This window comes from Myotis yumanensis, unplaced genomic scaffold (assembly GCF_028538775.1).
Source record: "Myotis yumanensis isolate MYYU_CA2020_CCGP unplaced genomic scaffold, mMyoYum1.0.hap1 SCAF_15, whole genome shotgun sequence".
Classification (NCBI taxonomy): Eukaryota; Metazoa; Chordata; class Mammalia; order Chiroptera; family Vespertilionidae; genus Myotis; species Myotis yumanensis.
This window is the reverse complement of record NW_027223766.1, coordinates 42,521,556-42,540,843: the sequence shown is the minus strand read 5'-3', so window position 1 is coordinate 42,540,843 and position 19,288 is coordinate 42,521,556. Positions and strand designations below refer to the sequence as shown.

The following is a 19,288-nucleotide window of genomic DNA, read 5'->3' as shown; positions in this document are numbered from 1 at the left end:
ATGAAAGAATGCATTTTCATTATTGAAAGGAGCATTTTAGACAAGGTTAATTCCTCTGAATCTGAAACATCCATAAAAAATACTTTTGTGGTGAGCTTAGCACTACAGAAATGTAGAGCCTTTGGGGATTGGAAATTTATGCAGACAATCAGATTCAGGCAATTTTTCACCAAGCTTCTGACACTGTAAGCACAGATCTTTTTGCCCTCACCTGGGATTTTTCAACTTACCTAATATTTCACAATTGATCTTGCTTTAAGTTGTTTGAGATTAACTATTTTTCAGGTAGAAACTGATATTAATGAAATTGAAATTTAAAAAGTTGGTTTAAAAGCCCACCTAATAAAACACTATTAAGACATTTTCCAGAATGGACAATAAATAAAGTTCACCCGATTTCTAGAAAGAAAACATCAGTGCTTTGATGAACGTCAGCATTTGATTATGAAAGAAACTGCTACAGTTAGCTCCAGTATATTCTGTCACTAGAAATCTAGAACTGGACAAAAACTTGACACTTTTATAATAAGAGATGGTCTTATAAGTAACATTTTCTTTGGTTTGAGAAGGATATTCATCAGACTGTACATTACTGAAGAAAGAAAAAGTTTGTAAAGAATAACTCCCATGTCCATAGTTATCATAAAGTTACAATAGTGTAGGCTGCTCAGTGGTACAGCATCACTGTACCTGTGCAGTGGAAGCACTGCTTAGTGGGGAGTTTCACATTAGAGGCTGGGCTCCAAGGCCTGACTCTCTTCCCAGCTAGCTCTTTGGCCTTGAGAACCTGATTTCTAAGCTGAAGCCTTAAGGGATGAATAGGAGCTAACTAGTCCCAAGAGGAGCTAGTCTTCAGCAAAGAACTGGAGGCAAAAGATTCACTCTCTTATACCTGGTCTATTTATCCCATGCAGGTGTATGATCTTTAATTCAATCACTGTAGATGTAATAATTACATTCCACTATTTTAACTAATGGTTTGCTTGATCATATGAAAATGAGTGATGAGTAATGATTATGGTGGGGGTTTTTTAAGTTAGCATTTGAAGTAGAGTTAAATTCAAGCTTAGGTTCCACAATAGTCTTGGCCTTTAGGAGATTTCTCTTTGCTTGTGCACTGGACTGGAAGCAAGAGATACGAACTTTAAGCCCTGATCAGATATCCATTTCAGCCACTTGTTTTTAATCTCATCGTCTATGTGTTTGCCCACACCCATTGCTGAAGCCTAAATAACCCCTCTATCAGGCCCCGACAAGAAACAAAAGGCACACTCTGACTGGGGGATTGAGGAGAGTTGAATGAAAAGACTATTTACAAAGGTCCATGTGGGTAGGTTTAAGGGATGGAGCTGGGAACCCTGGGGAACCATCCACTCTTAGGCCTAAAGGATCCAGGTGATGGAGCATTATTACCAAAACTAACGCCGAGCAGGTGTGGTAGGTACTTTGCATAAGAGGGGCACAGCAACGTATGGAGATACTGCCAAGGAGTCAGGGGAAAACGACTCTCACCCTCCTCTCCTGTGGGCACCTCCCACTGGCCCAATCAAAGGACAAAGCTTGTTTTTGGGTTTTTTGTTTTAATATATTTTTGTTGATGTCAGAGAGGAAGGGAGAGGGAGAGATAGAAACATCAACGATGAGAGAGAATCATCGATCAGCTGCCTCCTACAGTTCCCCAACTGGGGATCGAGCCCGCAACCCAGACATGTGCCCTGACCGGGAATCTAACCATGACCTCCTGGTTTATAGGTCAAAACTCAGCCACTGAGCTACATCAGCCGGGCAAAGCATCTTGTTGATATAGTCCAGGGGCAAAGAAAAGGATGGGGAAGAGTAGAAAATGGATCTAGTGGGCAAACAGAACACAGGCAGCAAGTACACACTCTGTTTGGAATTTACAGCTTCTTACCCAGTGACTCGTCCCAGGAGGGAAACGAGGGAAAGGAGTGGTACCCACTCTCAGGCTTTGAGCCTCCCTGGTAGGTTCCCTGGGTTTGGTATTAACGAGATGTCTTCTGATGGACCAGAACAACTTCCAACTTTGTTTCCCCTCTTATCCTCACCGACATGGCTAACTCCCAGAGTATGTGACAAGCGAAGTCACACACATCCCAGGCATTTATGGAGCACAGTAATATCCATGCAGACCTGATATGTATGTCCAGCTATCGTTTACAAGTTCTGTGAGCATCTAAACTCTGACCACCTGTGCCCCGGCTGTGGTCGTCTGTTGTCCTCCTTGCATGGTCATTTTCCCACAAGGACTTGTTATCCCCACCCCCAAAATGCTGGTTCCTAGAAGACATTCTGGAAAGAGAAATGGCTTAAGGTGTGTGGCTATTTCTTCAGCACTGAAAAGTGAAACTCTGGTGAGTGTTTTGGAGCACTTTCATCTTTGGATGTGCCCCAAAAACCATTCTCTTCAGGCCCTAAAGAGCCCAGGAAAGAAGTCACTGTCAGCTCGTGGTCGGTAATCCCGAGACAGTGGCCCGCAGCTTTTCAGTGAGGAGTCGATGCTTTTCCTTTCCCAGAGCCCTGATTCTTGCCCAATAGGTGGGGAGGAAGCAGAGAGAGAGCTTCGTGATGGGCAAGTCCCTGGATTGTTTCTTTTCTCCACGGGTTGAACATTCTACCAGAAGGTGACCGGGGCCTCCAGATATGGGTCCCCTCCACGCGGCTCCCAGGGTCTGCACTGTCCGATGAACCTAAATTCCTTGGGTACCATTTTTAAAAACCTTTTGTCTTTCATAAACGATTCAGACTTAAATCTTGACATTTGGAACTAATTTGTCACCTATGTTTCTAGTCATCCTGTGATATAATCCAGGATTTATCCAGAAAATTCCTTCCCAGGGCTAAATTTATCTTTGCCTTTTCTCCCTTGGGTAGAAGGAATGCTTGCATTTTACCCAAGTGTCTTTTTGAAGCCTTTTTCCATTTCCTTTTAGTCGGGGGTTGAACTCTATGTAACAACCCCTCCAGGTAGTTGGCCTTTTGCGAGGGAGTCCTTCTCCCCATACACGTTCCCCAAGGTTCCCAGTGCTCCTCAGGCCACACCCTAAGTTCTGGGCTGATGCTGCCAACTCAGTCTGTATGGCATGGTGCTTACTCTCTGAACCCGGGCAATCTCTCTGCCTGTCCCTGTCTCCATCTCTCTATCGTCTCTATAGGCAGTCCTTTCCCTGAGGCCCATGTAAGCCTGCTTGTAAGCCACAGGTTGCAGCCCATTAGTGGGTGATGAAATCAATTGCAGTTGGAATTTTTTTTTAATAAAAGAGAAAGTATCAGTGTAAAAAGGACAAATGTTATATAACTACACTTATATGAGATACCAAGAATAGTCAATTTTATAGACAAAATAGGATAGTGGTTGCCAAGGAACGAGGGAGAGGAGATGGGGAATTATTGTTTAATGGGTATAGAGTTTCATTTTGGGAATTCTGGAGATGGATGGTGGTGACAGTTGCACAACAGTGTGAATGCACTTAATGCCACAGAGCTGTATAGTTTTAAATGGCTAAAATAGTAATTTTATGTTATGTATATTTTACCACACTTTTTAAAATATCAGTGTCATATTTTCAGTAAACCTCCTACCCCCTCCCTCGTTTTAATGTGTACCAGGCTACAATAAAAGCGTATTTCTTATTTTGAGTTAGAGTTGAAACATTTGTAAAATGACAGCACTCTCCCAGCCTGGGCAGAGCAGTGTCTGAGAGGCAGTGTCTGAGACTGCAGTGTCCCTGCAGGAGGAAGAGAGCGTTTAGGTCAGCGGTCGCCAACCTTTCGGACCTCACGGACCACCAGTGCTCCTCGGACCACCAGTTGGCGACCGCTGGTTTAGGTGAGCCAGCGTGTGAGAGACAGCGCTGCATGGAGGTGAATGTCAGTGTGAGTGTGAGATCCCTCTTGGGAACTATCGGTAAACACCAACGATTCATATTGAACTGAATAACCAGCACGGTACCCTGTTGGCCAGCCAGAAAAGGGGAGGGTTCTATTAAGTGCTACACTTTATGCTCCCAGGAGATTCTGGGCAAGGAGACGGGAGAAAGTTCCGCTTTAGGAAATGGGGGGGGCGGGGGGCGTGATGGCCAGCTTCTGCAGACACAGGATGCGGTCATTCCCTGCCCCTTGGCCTTTGCCTGGGCAGGGAGGAAGCAGCGGCCCTGATGAAAAGGAAAGCAGCTGCACCCGATGACTTGATTGTGCCGCTAGGATGGCAAGCCTTTCAGGTGAAGGTGGTTATCCACGCACTGTCGTTCTCGAGATCGACCTAAATCAAGAGGCAGAAACGCAAGATGGTCTCCAGCCAGAGAGAGCTCGCCAGGGCTGGGTGGTGGGCAGAGGTGGCATTGCACTCGCCGAGGAGGTTCTGCAGGAAAGGCCCGGGTGAAGCCTCTCACGGGAAGTTAGCAAACAGTTGGCAGAAATGTCTGGTGTCTGCAGCTCCCTCAACTCGCCAGCCTCTGAAGGTAGGAAGTGCAGTAGGTTATTAGCTAATGGAAGATGACGGAAAGCTCTCTGATGGCCAATTTCTGAGCAGTCACCAAGATCCAAACACAAGGGACCCAATGGCTTCCGGACCCACAACTGTGTTATGTGAGTGAAGGCACAGTTCCACCGGTGTGGACGCTCTGTGCCCCTCATCTCTCAGTGACTCCAGTGGGAGCTGGTGCAGGTTTCTGTAAGTGAAGAACAAGGGCTTGTGCTCTTCCAGCCTTGGCAGAGGTCGCCTTACAAAGCTCGGGTGCCCTGACTGAGCAGGTCCCTCACGCACGCTGCACCCTGCGTCTGCAGGCCTCGCTCTCAGCTCTCCTTCTCTCCAGCTCTCCTTCTCCCCAGCTCTCCTTCTCCCCAGCTTCTCCTTCTCACCAGCTTCTCCTTCTCCCCAGCTTCTCACCAGCTTCTCCTTCTCACCAGCTCTCCTCACCAGCTTTTCCGCTGCCTCTCTCAGTACTCAGCTGAAGATCTGCACTCCGAGGATCCACATGGTTCACCCCACACCATCCCGCGTTCCTTGTTTCCACTCTGGCAGCTCTTCTGACTTTTCTGTCCGTGGGTGGTGGCTGTTGTATAATGTTTCTAAATGTCCACATATTTTATATCACCAGTCAGACTGTGAGTTCTTGGAAAACCAAGGATTTATTTCTTTAGTTTTTCCTGTCGAAGTTCTCCCTAGGATACTGTAAATCACAGTGTTACTTCGAGAGGCTCCTCGTGGATTGGGGAGCCAAGCTACCATAACTGCAGAGGAATTTTGGATTTGGGAAGAAAGGTGTGGAAGACAGTGAGAGGGACGTGGGCAGCATCACTCAGCGTGCACAGTGGCCAGGCTGCACCTTGCCCCTCACAATCCCCAGCTCTCGGGCTTCTGCTGGCACGGGGGCAAGGCAGCGAGGCAGCGTGTCCCCCTGCACACCAGCAGCCACCCCTACAAACGTCTTCCCTCCTGCCGATGCCCCCACTATTCCTGCTGGTCAGGTTTACTTGTGTGAAATGGTGTGAAGAGGATGGGCAAGTGAAGAGAGGGCCATGCAGGGTAATGGTCCATGGGACCTGGGTCCTTCTGATCATGGTCAGGACTGTGTGGCACTTCGTACAGCTTTCAGTGGGTGTTCAGTGAAGAGTACTGACTAGTTCACATGGGGGCATGGATGTGGACAATCTGCAGGAGTGAAACATTTATGGTGACACTGAAAGTATTGGGTGTTTTGAACAGCAGTCATGCTCTGAGTTGTGTTGATCTTAAACTAATGTGAGAGCAAATTGTCCATACGTTACATGAGATGTAGATGGGAAAAAAAAAAATTGGGTTGCAGGGAGGTCAGCATGGCCTGGGGTTTGAGGAATAGCTTTGAAATTTTTCTGCTAGTAGCTCATAGGGACTAATCACATGACCTGAATGTTTAAAAACTACAGTGGGGCCTTGACTTACGAGTTTAATTCGTTCCGAGACCGAGCTCGTTAACTCAAATTACTCTATCAACTCAATGCAAAAAATCGGCCGAGAGACAGCTGGTATCTCAAAAAACTCGTCAGTCGGGACACTCGTAAGTCAAGGCCCCACTGTAATTTATGTGAGTAAATACAAAAGATTTGATAACATTGACTATGGGATTAAGAATACCAGCTTTAAGAACCCTATCGAAAGACATTCCACTTACATGATATTGGGAGATTTAGGTTATTGAACTTCTTTTTTCTCTTCTTTCCCATAGCTCTGCAAGTGAATCTGGTTCTCAAAGCACTTGTGACCAGCTTGTAACACCAACAGCCCTGGCTGCCTGCACCCGGGTGGACTCCTGCTTCACCCCGTGGTTTGTCCCATCTCTCTGCATTTCCCTCCAGTTTGCTCACCTGGAATTCCATCTTTGTCATCACTTGGATCAACTAGGCACAGGTACTCTTCATTTTAGCATCAGAATAACATCCACTTAATACTCATTGTTTTGTCTTGTGGGCTCTTAAGACACAATTCATCTGTTTTTATCCAGATAATTTCTTTTGAGGAAATAAAAAGTTTTGGAGGTGTTTCCATTCTGTGCACTAGAGTGTTAGTGGTGTTACAAAGTGCTGTGATTGCTAATCACTTTCCCACCCAGAGGTCCTCTCTGCCGACCGCCACCCACACGCTGGTGAAAGGCTTTCGAAGCTGCCTCATTTCCCCTAACAGTGAGCACTGGCAATGTGATTCTGAAGTTAACTTCATGTAACAGGTGTGCTTCTTACTTTTGGGCTGTCTTATGGACCTATTATATAGGTTACTGATTGTATTGAACTGACATGATTTTGCATGTTTTCAATAGGAATTTTCAAGCAAGTTACTAAAATTGCAGGTTTTGCTATTATTCCAATTAGATCTTTTTGAAAGAAATACATGTTTTTGTTCTATATCCTGACCCATTACATTAATGGCAGATAGATTCCAAAAATGCTTGGTATCGCCTTATTTTAAAAGCATGACTACATTCTACAAAAGATTGGCAATTTCTCCAATAATTTGAAGGAGTAGCACTTTTAGAAGCTTGTACAAAGATTAAATTTCCCCACAGCCCCAAAGTGGCCTTTTGTAGATTTGCTAATATTACATGAATATTATTCCTCAAAGCCTTTACCAAACCTTTTCTAGCCAATACATTTTATTCAGGAATTAGGTTTTCAACCTACATGTAATGGAAAAAAGGGGAAAAATCAGATTAAAACTAAACACAGCTGCTGTTAAACATCTTGCCTTTTCAGCAAAAATGGAGTTCAACCTGATTTGTCTAACTCTCTGAGTCATGACTTTGCTTTTGAGATTTGGTGGGTAGATACAGACACTTCCAAGAAACTCTCCTCAAATATTTACCTCCTCTTCATTTTATTTCTTGTCTCTGTGATCAAAGTTTGCCTGTGAAACTGACTGTAACCTTTGGAGACAATATGTATTTAAGAGGCCTTGCTGGTTGAACAAACCAGTTTTGCTTGCAAATATCAAATGGCAGTTCAAATATTGCATTATCTTCAGGAGAACGTTTAAGTTTATTAAACATCCAGTATTGAATTCAATAACCAAAAACCGAATAATTTAAACGCCATCTCTTTATTTCCGTAAAGCACAGGCTCATCTCAATTGCTCTTTTCCTTGCTTGTTTTCCAACAGCTCCGCCGCCCTACCTACAGCCATTTGTTTCGGATAAAAATGTGCCACCTGAGCTGGAATACATGATCATTTCCTTCCGAGAGCCACACCTGTATCTCCGACAGTGGAACAACAGTACCGTCTGTCAGGAGGTCCAGTTCTCAGCCCACGCAGACTGCAAGCTTCTGGAGTGCAGGAACGTGACCATGCAGAGCCTGGTGAGACCCTTCAGCGTCTCTGGACAGATGGCCGTTTCCAGCGACGCAGCAGAAAAGCGGCTCGACTGCACCATCATCGTCGATTCTATGTTTATAAACTTTGGGCAGCACGCGGTTCACTCCCTGAACACTGCAGTGCAGGCTTGGCAACAGGTACGTGCGCCCGAGACCGTGTACAGTTCATCCACGTGTGAGCTTTGACTAGGCACTCTGTTGTCACTTCTAGTGATAAGCATAGACTCCAGTGTGAGAGAACGAAGAGTTTGATGGGCACCATCATACTTGGGACCTTCTCTGTTTTGGCTAAGTGATGCATAAAAGCTTTGGAGGATATGGGTTCTCTACAGATGCATAGGAGAGCATGCCCACATTTTTGTGACTAATGTACCACATCTGTGTGGAAAGTAACATATTCCCAGAAATAGTTTTCAAGTTTTATGGCTCTAGTTTGCCAAAGCTTCAGCTCAGCTATGTATCAAGTTGCCTGAGCACCCATTGCAGACGGAAGGACCTGTGGGCGCACCGCTCTGATAATAAGCCTTCCATCTTTTCGCAGAGGAAACATGTGAGCACAAGTCTTTCTCCTATGACAGTCTGCCATTTTGAATCATTAAAAAGCACTTCATAATGGATTTTAATTTGAATGTTTGGATGATAATATACTCAGTGATTTAAGAACAAATCACTTCCTCTTCTCTTTCTGATAGTCAGTATAATATTGTATTTCCATAAAGTTCATGTTGCTGCGTAAGCTGAGGCACTTCCCACCTTTTGTGTATGTTACGTGCATTTGTGTGGAGCCGGCTCCCCAAGAGAAATGGTCCTGCATCCCGCACTGACCTCACATGGGAACAGGCACAGTGCAGGGGGAGGGGCTTGAGTTCTCGGGCATCAGAATCTTTATGGGAATAAACTTTCCTTTATGTGCACAAAGACCTATACAAGACTAAGGAATTAATTACCTAACATGGCACTACAATAGCAAAGGGAAAGAAGATAACACATCTGTTTTATATTTTAAAATTCCTTTTTAAGGGCATTCCATGGTTTTCTTGTTGCAAAGGACATGCGTAAAATAAGAGCTAGTGTGATCTAAATCTTTGCAGCTGGTTCGAATAGCGATGTGAAAAAAACTTTCATGGCTCCAATTTCTGTTTTTTGTCATATTTTGAACAATGCATTTAATAAAAAACAAACCTAGAAAACATAAAAGAGTCATTGATAGAGGACTTAAACGTAGGATATTTTTGTCTTGGTATCGGGGCCGTTATAAGGGGACTCGTGTGTAGCAACTACTGCAAAATGGCCTCCAGAAATCCCAGTTCCCTCTCAGGGTGAAAATGTTCTCTTAGACACAGGCATACATATAAATAACACAGTGCATAAATATTTAAATGTTTTAAACCACATCAGAGTGTGAATGACTGGCTAGCCCAGTGCCTTGAAGGAATATTCTGAGGGTTTTTTTTTAATGGAATTGTATATTTGATTAAGTAGAGCCATATGTCACGTAGCATATTGCTGACAGGTACATTCTATGAATAGTTGGTTCTGATTTACACAGGGATTTGGCAATGTTAACATGAGCCACAAGCGGATATACTTCTGTAATTGTTGCTGTAATTTTCTTGTTTCCTCCCGTGTCAAGGGTACTTGCCACCAAGTTTTAATGTGGTAGGCATCTAACCCTGTGTATTCTAAAGTAAATACAGAAATGCACAACTTCAAAATTATAGGACATGTGACATTGAAATGGGCTTATAAAGGGTTATTAAGTTCATTGTTTCTAAAATATTCAGAATGTGGTTTATCCCCTGTAGAGGGAAAACTTAGTTTCCCAACTTGGATTTTATTGTGTGTATAGTGATCTACACAGTGTAATTGTTGCCCATGAGAAATATGAATTTAATAAGCAGGATATGTTGAGTTCTCCACATACTTTTTATCAGATTCATCTCTGAGACAAGTCATTTGTATCCAGTGTAGATGGACCAGACATATGAAGCATGAAACAATTTGGCCTTTCACCTTTAGGTCACAAGTTCAAGATTAACAGAAGCCTTCATTAGTGTCTGATTTCTCTGGTGGTAGTTTTTTGTTGGTTTTTGTTTTTTGTTGTTGTTGGGTTTTGGGGGGGTTTTTTGGTAAATAATTAATGTCTTGTGAAACCAGCTTAAGGATCCAAAATGACATTTGAAGTTTGCTTTTTATTTTTATGTCACATTCCCACATTTGAACAAAATAGCACTTAAAGGGGATTTTTATTTAAAAATCAGGCATATACTCATGTGTCTTATCTTACACCAAAACAATATCTCTGTTTAACTACAAATGCCTACACAACACTCCAACGCAAACCTTAAATGTAAATAAGCCACCTTTTAATTACACATCTGAGTGAACATTCTGAGGTTTAGCCTCTGGAAGTCATATGAAATGTGTATGATCTTTTTATACCAGAATTTAAAACAGTCCAAGAAATGCCTAAGCGTGTTGCAGTTATAATGAGCCCCACGCTGAAGGAGCAGTAGGGAAACAGCTCCCTGAGGACTGTGAGTATTCTTTAGAAAAATGTAAACAACCCCCTTGTGTTCTTTCATTTACATTTTTTCCTAAAACCCTCATCATTTATGAAAGGTCAGTTTTCAGAGATGAGGAAAGTAATACGATTTTTTTTCTACTCAAGCCCCATCTGGTAACTTAACCTCTGTGTCACCAGTACAGAGATCCCAGTTCATTAGGAAAACTGAATTCCAACCTTGGGATGTCTATCTAGGTGGGAGATTGGCTCATATCCTGTCTTCATGTTTGTGCTCTTGGGCCTAAAGGAGAGGAAAACTGTTTACAAGGAGAGCAGCTTGTGTTGCTTACATAACGCTAAATGGAAAAACCATTAGGACTAATTATAGATGGGACTCCCGTTTGATTAAGAACCTTATATAAGGTGCAGAAGGGAGGATTGGATAGGATGGACTCGAACAGGAACAGGCGGGACACTCAGAAGAGAAAAACTGCTGGAAGAAAATTCATCGAAATGCTAATCGCAGTTAGAGACTTTAAAACAATCCAGACTTTCTGTATTTTCTAACTTTTCTATTGTGAGCATTTATTACAATTCATACTTTTAAAAATTGAACTTCTATATTTGTTTCATAAGTTTTTATTGAGTATTTTATGTGTCAGGCATTATGCTGGGAACTAGAGGTAAAGTTATAAATAGCACAGGCTGATTCCTGCCCTTATGAAGCATGGAGTCCAGTGATGGAGACAATATTGAACCCACGGTCACACAAATAGTTCCTTAGACCCAGAGGGGTAATTCTGCAAAGATGGAGTAAGATGCCAGCATAAATCAGGGCCCTGATGGGGGGAGGGCTCAGAGGCTGCTCCGAGGACAGAGCCTGGACACAGGAGCCTGAAGGCTGAGTGGAAAGAGCTTGTCGAGCCAGGAGGAAGGATGTGGAGGCAGGGACAGGCACTGAGGCAGGAGAGGGATGTGTTGGGTGAGCTGAGCGTGGTCAGGATCGTGTGGGAGGACCTGAGAGGGGCTCTCGGAGCTGGGCTGTCGTGAGCAAGCGGGGAGAGGAGGTCGGATGTGGCAGGGCCAGGACGTCTGGAACCTGCTGGCAGGCCATGAAGTCACAGCTTGGGATTAAAAGCCGCAGCCAAGAGCGTTATGGGAGACAGCAGATAACTGCTGTTATCATCCCTGTGATACTGAACAGAGACTGTTTCCGTGGTTAGTGTGGCTGTCCAGCACGGTGTGCTCCGGGAGCAGAGAGGTTTGGTGGGAATGGCTGGGTGATAGAGCGAGGGCTTGGGAGTCCTCAGGGATGTCTGGAAGGAGCTACCTCAGCGCCTCTTCACCAGCTGCAGCCACAGAGCACTGCCCCCATCTGGGGACTGGCGGGTGACGAGGAGTCCTCCTCCCAGGTCCTGGTCCGGGCTGATTCAGGTGGGTTCCTCCATCCACTGGGCTTCAGGCCTCACCATCGCGTAACTCCCTGGGCTCATGAGGGTTCAGTAAAACGGCAAATGACGGCGTGTGGCATTGTGGCATCATTTACACCCACAGCCAGGAAACAGGCCGGCGGAGAAGCATGTTACCTCCCATTGTCTGCAAATTGATGGGCTGGTTTACGCTTTTCTTCTTGCATTCTCAAGCATCATTCATTTAGCTTTTCTTTTCGTTTACCCAAAGCATACTTACTGTTTATTAAGCCATAACCTAACCAGAGTCAGAACAGAAATCCTCTATCACTTTGCCAGTGTTTTAACATAACAGCAACCAGGGGAGACACCACCAAGTTGAAAAGGAGGCATAAACACAGGAGCCCATCACTAATTTGCTGAGCCTTCACAGGTTCATGGGAGACATTCGCTGATGGAAGACTATCAGCTGCAACAGACAGCAACACCTGTTTTTTAGCTAACATACTTCTCTTGAAAACTGCACTTGGCTTACCCAACTCTGGAGCAGGTCTGTTTTGTGTGTGCGGCCTCTCAACAATAGAGGGAAACTTGTGGTCTTATTTGCTTCTCTCCCTGAGCACATTTACACACACACACGCACACACACACACACTCTCTCTCTCTCTGTCTCTCCCCACCTCCCTCCCCCTTAAGGGATCTGGGGACGTATTACCTAAAAGATCCTTACTTTCTGTAGGGTACAAACTGTGGCTTTGTAATTGGTCTTGATTGCCGAGTTGAGAAGGCCAGGAACATGGTAATTCTAGCCGCCAGCACTCTGCTCAAACACGTGCACTACCCAGCCCAGCGTTCTCTGTAGGATGTTAATTCATTTTAAAATGTTAAAAGTTTGAGGGATCTCATTGTTCTTTTACTCCTCTGTGTCTATGATTTATTTTGCAGGAGTATAAGTCAAAACATATTTTTGGACCGTGTAAGATCTCTTTAAGGTATTTTTGGTGCTTGTCCTGGAAGTATAGAATCCTTTGTATACACGAGCTAATGACAGCAGATCCTTGAGTGTTCCTGCGTTGTAACAATCGCCACTGGGCAGACAGCTGCCAAACATCTTGCAATTAATCTGATGCACGTTGGCTTTCCTATTCCTTTTCTTTCAGAACCAATGCCCTGAGGTGGAGGAGTTGGTCTTCAGCCATTTTGTGATCTGTAACGACACCCAGGAGACGCTGCGGTTTGGCCAGGTGGACACTGATGAGAACGTCCTGCTGGCCAGCCTCCACCGTCACCAGTACAGCTGGCGCTCGCACAGATCCCCACAGGTACGTGAGAAGCAGCTCACAGCACAGCGATCGTTAAGGCCGGCGGTTCACTTGTTCTGCAGTTGTGTGCCTGTGTCCAGCTATTTCTCCTTTTGGGTGGGTCTCCCAAGGACCCACATCAGCCACACCTGACAGGAACCCAGAAACGTTGAGTGGTGGGGGCACAGTGTTCCCAGTGTCCCTTGGAGAGGACGCTCTCCCGGGAGCGCGGGCGGTGGAACAGCCCGGTGGCCACGAGACTGAATCTGGACGTAGGTGTAGATCCTGGCCGGGTGTGACCTTGCTTTACTTCCCACTCATCAGCTTTCTCACATGTAACATGGGGATAATAACAGTAACTATTTCATGGGATGGTGAGGACTAAATAATAAATATGTATAAGGCACCGAACAGTGTTTGATAAACTGTAAGCATTATGTGTTGGGTATTATTATTATTCATTTGTTTATTCAGATATTTTAAAATATATTTTTATTGATTAGAGAGAGAGAGGGAGCGAGAGAGAGAAACATCAATGATGAGAGAGTATCATTGATTGGCTGCCTCCTGCACGCCCCCTACTGGGGATAGAGTCTGTAACCCGGGCATGTGGCTTGACTAGGAATCGAAGCGTGACCTCCTGGGTCCTAGGTCAATGCTCAACCACTGAGCCACGCTGGCCAGGCTATCTATTCAGATTGTTACCGTGTGCCAAGCATGTGCCAGGCACTGGGAGTTCAAAGGTAATCCTCGCCTTCTGAGGGACAGCTCCCGGTCTGTAATGAAGTGAGCAGGACAACAGAATATGCCCAAGGGAGCACTGAGGAGAGACATACCAAAGGATGTCTGTTTTCCAAGTAGTGTAATTCCATTTTCCTGTCACATTCGATGGGAATAATTAGAGGGATGTGCCCCAGAGGGATAATATGAGGGTGAATTAAACACAAAGATGTGGTCTTAAATGAGTCAAAGAAACCCTAGGAAGTGCTCTCAGGAATAACGTATTTCTAACACTCGGGGTAATAAGGAAACTGTCTGCTTGTGATTAAAAGAAAGTCATTAAATTAGAGAACAAGTTTTCCCATCTGGGACCAGCTTCCATAGACCGGCTTCAGGACATGCTATGCCCTGGGGCTCCCGCTTGCTCCCCCCCCCCCCCCCCCCCCCCCGCCCCAGTAGCTAGATTCGGATTTCTTCCTTGCTGTTTCATGAATTGCCACACTCTTACTATAAAATTTGGAAATGTAGATACAGTACAATTCTTATTTAAGTATATTGTTTATCCAATTCTAGTTAATTTGACAGGACATTAAAACTACAAAAATCCTTTTTAGTAAAAAGTTCTTACAAATATCTTTCAAATGATAAAATATTGCACTCATAATTTTAGAGTGAATGACATGCCCTTATTTTCAAATTTTCCTCTTGAGAAATTTCCGTGTTAGAGTTTTTAAGTCGTTTGGTTATTTGCCTCTTATAGTTAAAGGGTGTTTTGTTTATTTGTTTTAAAATTCAGTTCCTTTTTACTTTGTTTCTTATTCATTGCAAAAGTGAGAACATACAGATATATAGACCAAATAAGAAAATGACCACCTGTGATTCCAGCCACCCAGACAACCTGGGTTGATACTTGTCGCCTTTTAGAGTTCTGAAAGGTTTCCATGGTGATTGCATTCACAGCAGTGAATTAGCAGTGGCAGGAAGCAGGCCTCTGAGAAGCTGCGCATGGGCTATCGTCCACTTGTAAACGGCAACCAAGGGGTCCGGGCTGCCTGTCACTACTTGAACCAATTCAGCAGAGACGGGGTTGAATCGTATATGAGCATTTATTCCAGTAACGCCACCGGTATGGGAGAGCAGCAGGTCATCCACGAAAATCTGCTCTGCATCCCACCCCCACCCCGCCAGTTGGCTGCTTATATACACACGAGGGAGAAGATAGCTACATGCAGCTGGGAGCTGCAAGTGTAACAGGGAAAGCCGGGGGTAGAGTCTGCAGTCTGGCCTTCAGGAGCTCAGAGTTCGATAACTAGGTGGCAAATCTTCTGTGATGTTATAGCCATCTCGGCCCGTTCCTGGGACCGGAGAATGGTCAGTGTTCCTGAGGGGGTCAGGCTCTGGGCTCAGCAACCAAATCAAAGCATGTCCTGTCCTTGGTCTGTTCTCAAAATGTATTTTCTGAGTCATGGACCCATCGAGGCATCTTACCTTTTTACAGCCTTGCTTCTTCCTCCAGTTCCCCAGGGTCGGTAAGAAAACTTCTCACCTATAGTCAGTGAGATGAATAATTATCAGACAATGGTGGCTCTATTCTCACTACATGCCCTTCCCCACTATCACACTGACTGTACCTGTCGCCTCGTCCCCCATTCACACAGCTGCGGGCCTCAGGAAGTGAAGCAGAGGAGGCTTACTGCCCCTCACAGTCCCCTAAGATGCATGGACCACCATGCCCCTGTTGACCCTCAGGGTTCCCCGGACACAGGAGCCCACATGGGAAGGGAGATCGTGAGAACAGCTGGCTCGGTGGTGTATGAGCCGGCTGTTCTGTGATCGCCCTTCATGTGATGGGCATACAGTGGTGGGTGGAAGGAGGCCAACGGGAAAGAATGGACAGCCACTGCGGCCTCAACACCTTTCATGTTAACACTCTTGCACGTTTCCAAGGTCTTTTTGTATTAATCACTAATTTTGTTTTCACAGTATCCCTCTGTGCTTTGTGTCATTTCTTATGCATATTTTTAGGCAAGGAGAAAGCTAGAAATATTAAGCTAAGATAGCAGTAGAGTTGGCATCCCATATGTTTTCATTCTCAGTATAGTGTTATTTTCAAAACGTTGTCAAACTCTCCTAGGTTTTGGCAGCATGAATTGTCTGTTAGGATAGCCAAGCTGTGAGGCTTTAAAAGAAGGGCTTGGAAATCACTGTCTAATACTCCACTTTTAAAGCTAGACTAATGGGGTTCTTAGTCCAAGTAGGAACCCTTACAAAGCCTTAACTGAATTACCAAAAACAAATAATTTTTAATGACAAACTGGAGACATAAGTAGGACAGGTGTCTATTAAACTTTTTTTCTTTTAAATCTGTAACTGCAGCCTCTGGACACAAATTTTAGAATAAGCTGTGTTCATTATAATCTTAGGCTAACCTTAGATCAGATTTCTTAAAAAAAAAAAAAAATGACAACAAACAGCAAACCACAGTGGCTCTCTCCCACAGCCACAAATGCTGAAGGAAGTGTGTTTTAGGATCCTCTGAAGCCAGAGGTCTTACTGGGCCCATGGGGTCTTCATGGAATTCCTTCCATCCACAATCACAGATTCTGCTGTGTTCTAATGAGAGGTTCCATCTGAGGATCAAGAAAAACTAGCCACTTAGCTTCAAACCGCACCTGGAGGTAGTCATAGCCTCGCAAGTGAGCAAACTGTTCTCTTTTCCAGGCTCCAAGTCACATCCTGCACTGCCCAGCAGGCGTGGTTTCAGGAACATTTGTGTCTGCTGCTTATGCTACCTTGGGTGTTAGTCAATTCATAGTCGCAGGGAGGATTTCTAAAGTTCACAGAACTTAACTCCACCAAACAATGCAGCTTGGATTGCAGGGATCAAGAGAGTGGCAATGACACCTGGAAAGGTTTCAAAGAGGTCAGCATGCCGTAGAACCACACAGGAGGTTGCTAACAACAGTAAGTCCCAGCAGGATGGGAAGAAACACGGAAATCCAAAGCTGAAAAACCCTTTAGAAATGAAAAGCTAAAGACTCTCCTTAGAGTTTCCAGCACACCCTCTGAGGCAGAGTCGCTTAAAATGCTGGTCATCCCACAACAGTTGCTACCTTAAACAATCGGAGGGAGAACAAAACTATTTCCATGGGAATAATTGAATCTAGTCAGCCGCACAGCCGTATTTGCCACCACAAAGGGCCCTAAATATCCCAGCCCAGTAGACTTCAGATCAGGTTGTATGAGTACAATAACCAGCGAAGGATTGGTCTTCAGAGAAGTGCTTCACATTCTGTAGAGTTCACATAGGGACCGGAAGTGTGAGTGTATGGACTCCTTCCCCAGAATATGGGCAGTTCAGAGTCAGGGAAGCGATGTTTAATTTACCAAACCAAGTATAGTGACATCTCCATCAACTGGGAGGATATGTGTATAGTCTGTTTAAGTTAACGTCCTTTTTTATTTTGTTTAGTTCCTTTTTTTTTTAAACTTTATTGTAAACCATTGACCCCTTCTAGCCCACCTCAGCCCTTCACACATTATTATCTGTGTCCATGGGTTATGCATATATACATACAAGTTCCCACCCACCCCCGCCTTCCCTCTGAGTTAAAGTCCTTTACTGGTTAATAGAGAGCACTGCTGGCTAATTAAACTGCTTGAAATAGGAATGCTTCTACTTCATACATAAGGAACTGCATTTGCTTTTACCCCTATAACATACACAACGTATAGATTGTACATTGTTTTTGGAATTGCAGAATTCCAAATCTCAGTGACTTCATGTTAGTAAATCACGAAGCAGGGTGAAAATGTGCTATAGACAGATCTAAAGAAAATAATAAAATGTTGCTTCAAAATGGATATCCTAGAAAGTTTCATAAGCTCATGAAAAATAGCAGATATTTAAAAATGCAAAATATAACAAGGTAAGAATTAGTTTGGAAGAGCAGCAGAAGTCCCCATTAAAGCATCAGATTTAGTGAAGAAAATAGAAAGCACGCATCACTTTAAGTCAGAGGCCGGCCTCCGTCTCCTGTGTGGGCTTTCAGGGCCGCAGTCTGCGTGGCAGCTACTCAGCTCTGCACAAAAGCAGCCGTAACGAATGAGCGTGGTTGGGTCCAATAGAATTTATTTATAGACGGTAAAATTTGAATTTCAGTAATTTTCACACATCACGAAATATTCTTTTGATTTTTTTCAACCATTTAAAAATGTGAAAGCCATTCTTAGCTCACAGGCTATATGAAAATAGACGCTGCACCAAATTTGGCCCACATGCCACAACTTGCCAGCCCTGCTTTAAGGCCTCCCAGTTAACAAAATTCAATACACTAACAGTTTGATGTTAAATTATTTTTACTCTGATCTAAATGGTATTCCTGTCACTTGAAAACTTGGTAAAATGTTTCAGAAAGTAAGGACTGATAAGTAATAGTTTATACCTAACACATATAATCAACCTGTACTCACCCCATAGCAGTAAAATATTTGTATTGTACTCCTTCTAGGCCTGTATAGATCAAAAGTTCTCCAGTTCTCTTTTTGTATGTAAAAATATTTCAGAGTGAAATCTGATCATTTTTCTCTTATCTAAAGGGGAAAATAATGGATTTTGAGTATTATCTACTTATTTTATGGTAATCCCAACTGGCAGTTTCATTAACTAGATTATATTTCTTACTCAGTTACCACTCTCCTTTATTCATTTAATAAGTGCAAGTACTCATATATCTAGAGAAAGACATTCCTTGCCACAGTTACAGTTTAGAAAATTTAAAAGCAGACTTAGGGAGGGAAATACATTGTGTTGACAAAACTGTTCAAGTTGATAAATGTTTTCAGATGTTTGCCTCTTCTGTTACATTGTACGTGGCATGCATGGTACAGTTTATTTAGAGACATTCTTACACATTGAAGGTGCAATGGAATTAATGCTTCCTTTCGAGAAAGCAATTGGTAAGAAGAGTCAAAGCTATTAAAATCATCATAGCCTACTCTCAGGAAATAATTCCAATTAAAGCAAAGGTTTATACGTAAAAATGTTTATCACAATTTAATTTTTATAGTATCAAAAAATTAAAAACCATCATGTTCACTTTGAGGAAAGTTGATTCAAAATCTGGCATACCTATAAGATTAACTATTATGGGACCTCTAAAGTTTTACATGGAAAGGGGAAGTGCTACCATAGTATAGCAGTCAGAAAAGCAGAATAAAGGTTCTGCATTTACAGAATGGCCCTTACAATATACGAACAAAGGCAAAGAAAAATAAGAGAAGGAGATGCGTGAAACTCTTACCAGTGGTTGCCTCTGAATGGTGGGTTAAGGTGATATTTTTCACTTCATTACATTTTTATATACTTCTCAACTTTTTAAACAAGGGGTATAGATTACTAAATCGGAGAGAAGTTAATTTAAGCATCCTGGAAAAAATTATATGCCGACTAAGTCAGTGGCAAGTGTAATGATATATTAATTAAATAATTA

The 19,288-nt window shown here is 43.6% G+C and overlaps 1 protein-coding gene and 1 pseudogene across 3 annotated transcripts in view; one reads left to right on the top strand and one right to left on the bottom strand.

The window, feature by feature from the left end:
* The window catches only part of VPS13B (vacuolar protein sorting 13 homolog B), a 607,742-nt gene that overhangs the window by 511,634 nt on the left and 76,820 nt on the right, over positions 1 to 19,288 (top strand). For all 3 annotated transcript variants that reach the window (XM_070391987.1, XM_070391986.1, XM_070391988.1), the window contains exons 41-43: positions 6,225 to 6,406; positions 7,649 to 7,998; positions 12,936 to 13,097. In XM_070391987.1, the coding sequence (XP_070248088.1) occupies positions 6,225 to 6,406; positions 7,649 to 7,998; positions 12,936 to 13,097 (694 nt within the window). The remainder of the gene's footprint in view (positions 1 to 6,224; positions 6,407 to 7,648; positions 7,999 to 12,935; positions 13,098 to 19,288) is intronic.
* LOC138993430 (leucine-rich repeat-containing protein 28-like) lies at positions 4,066 to 5,102 on the bottom strand (annotated as a pseudogene).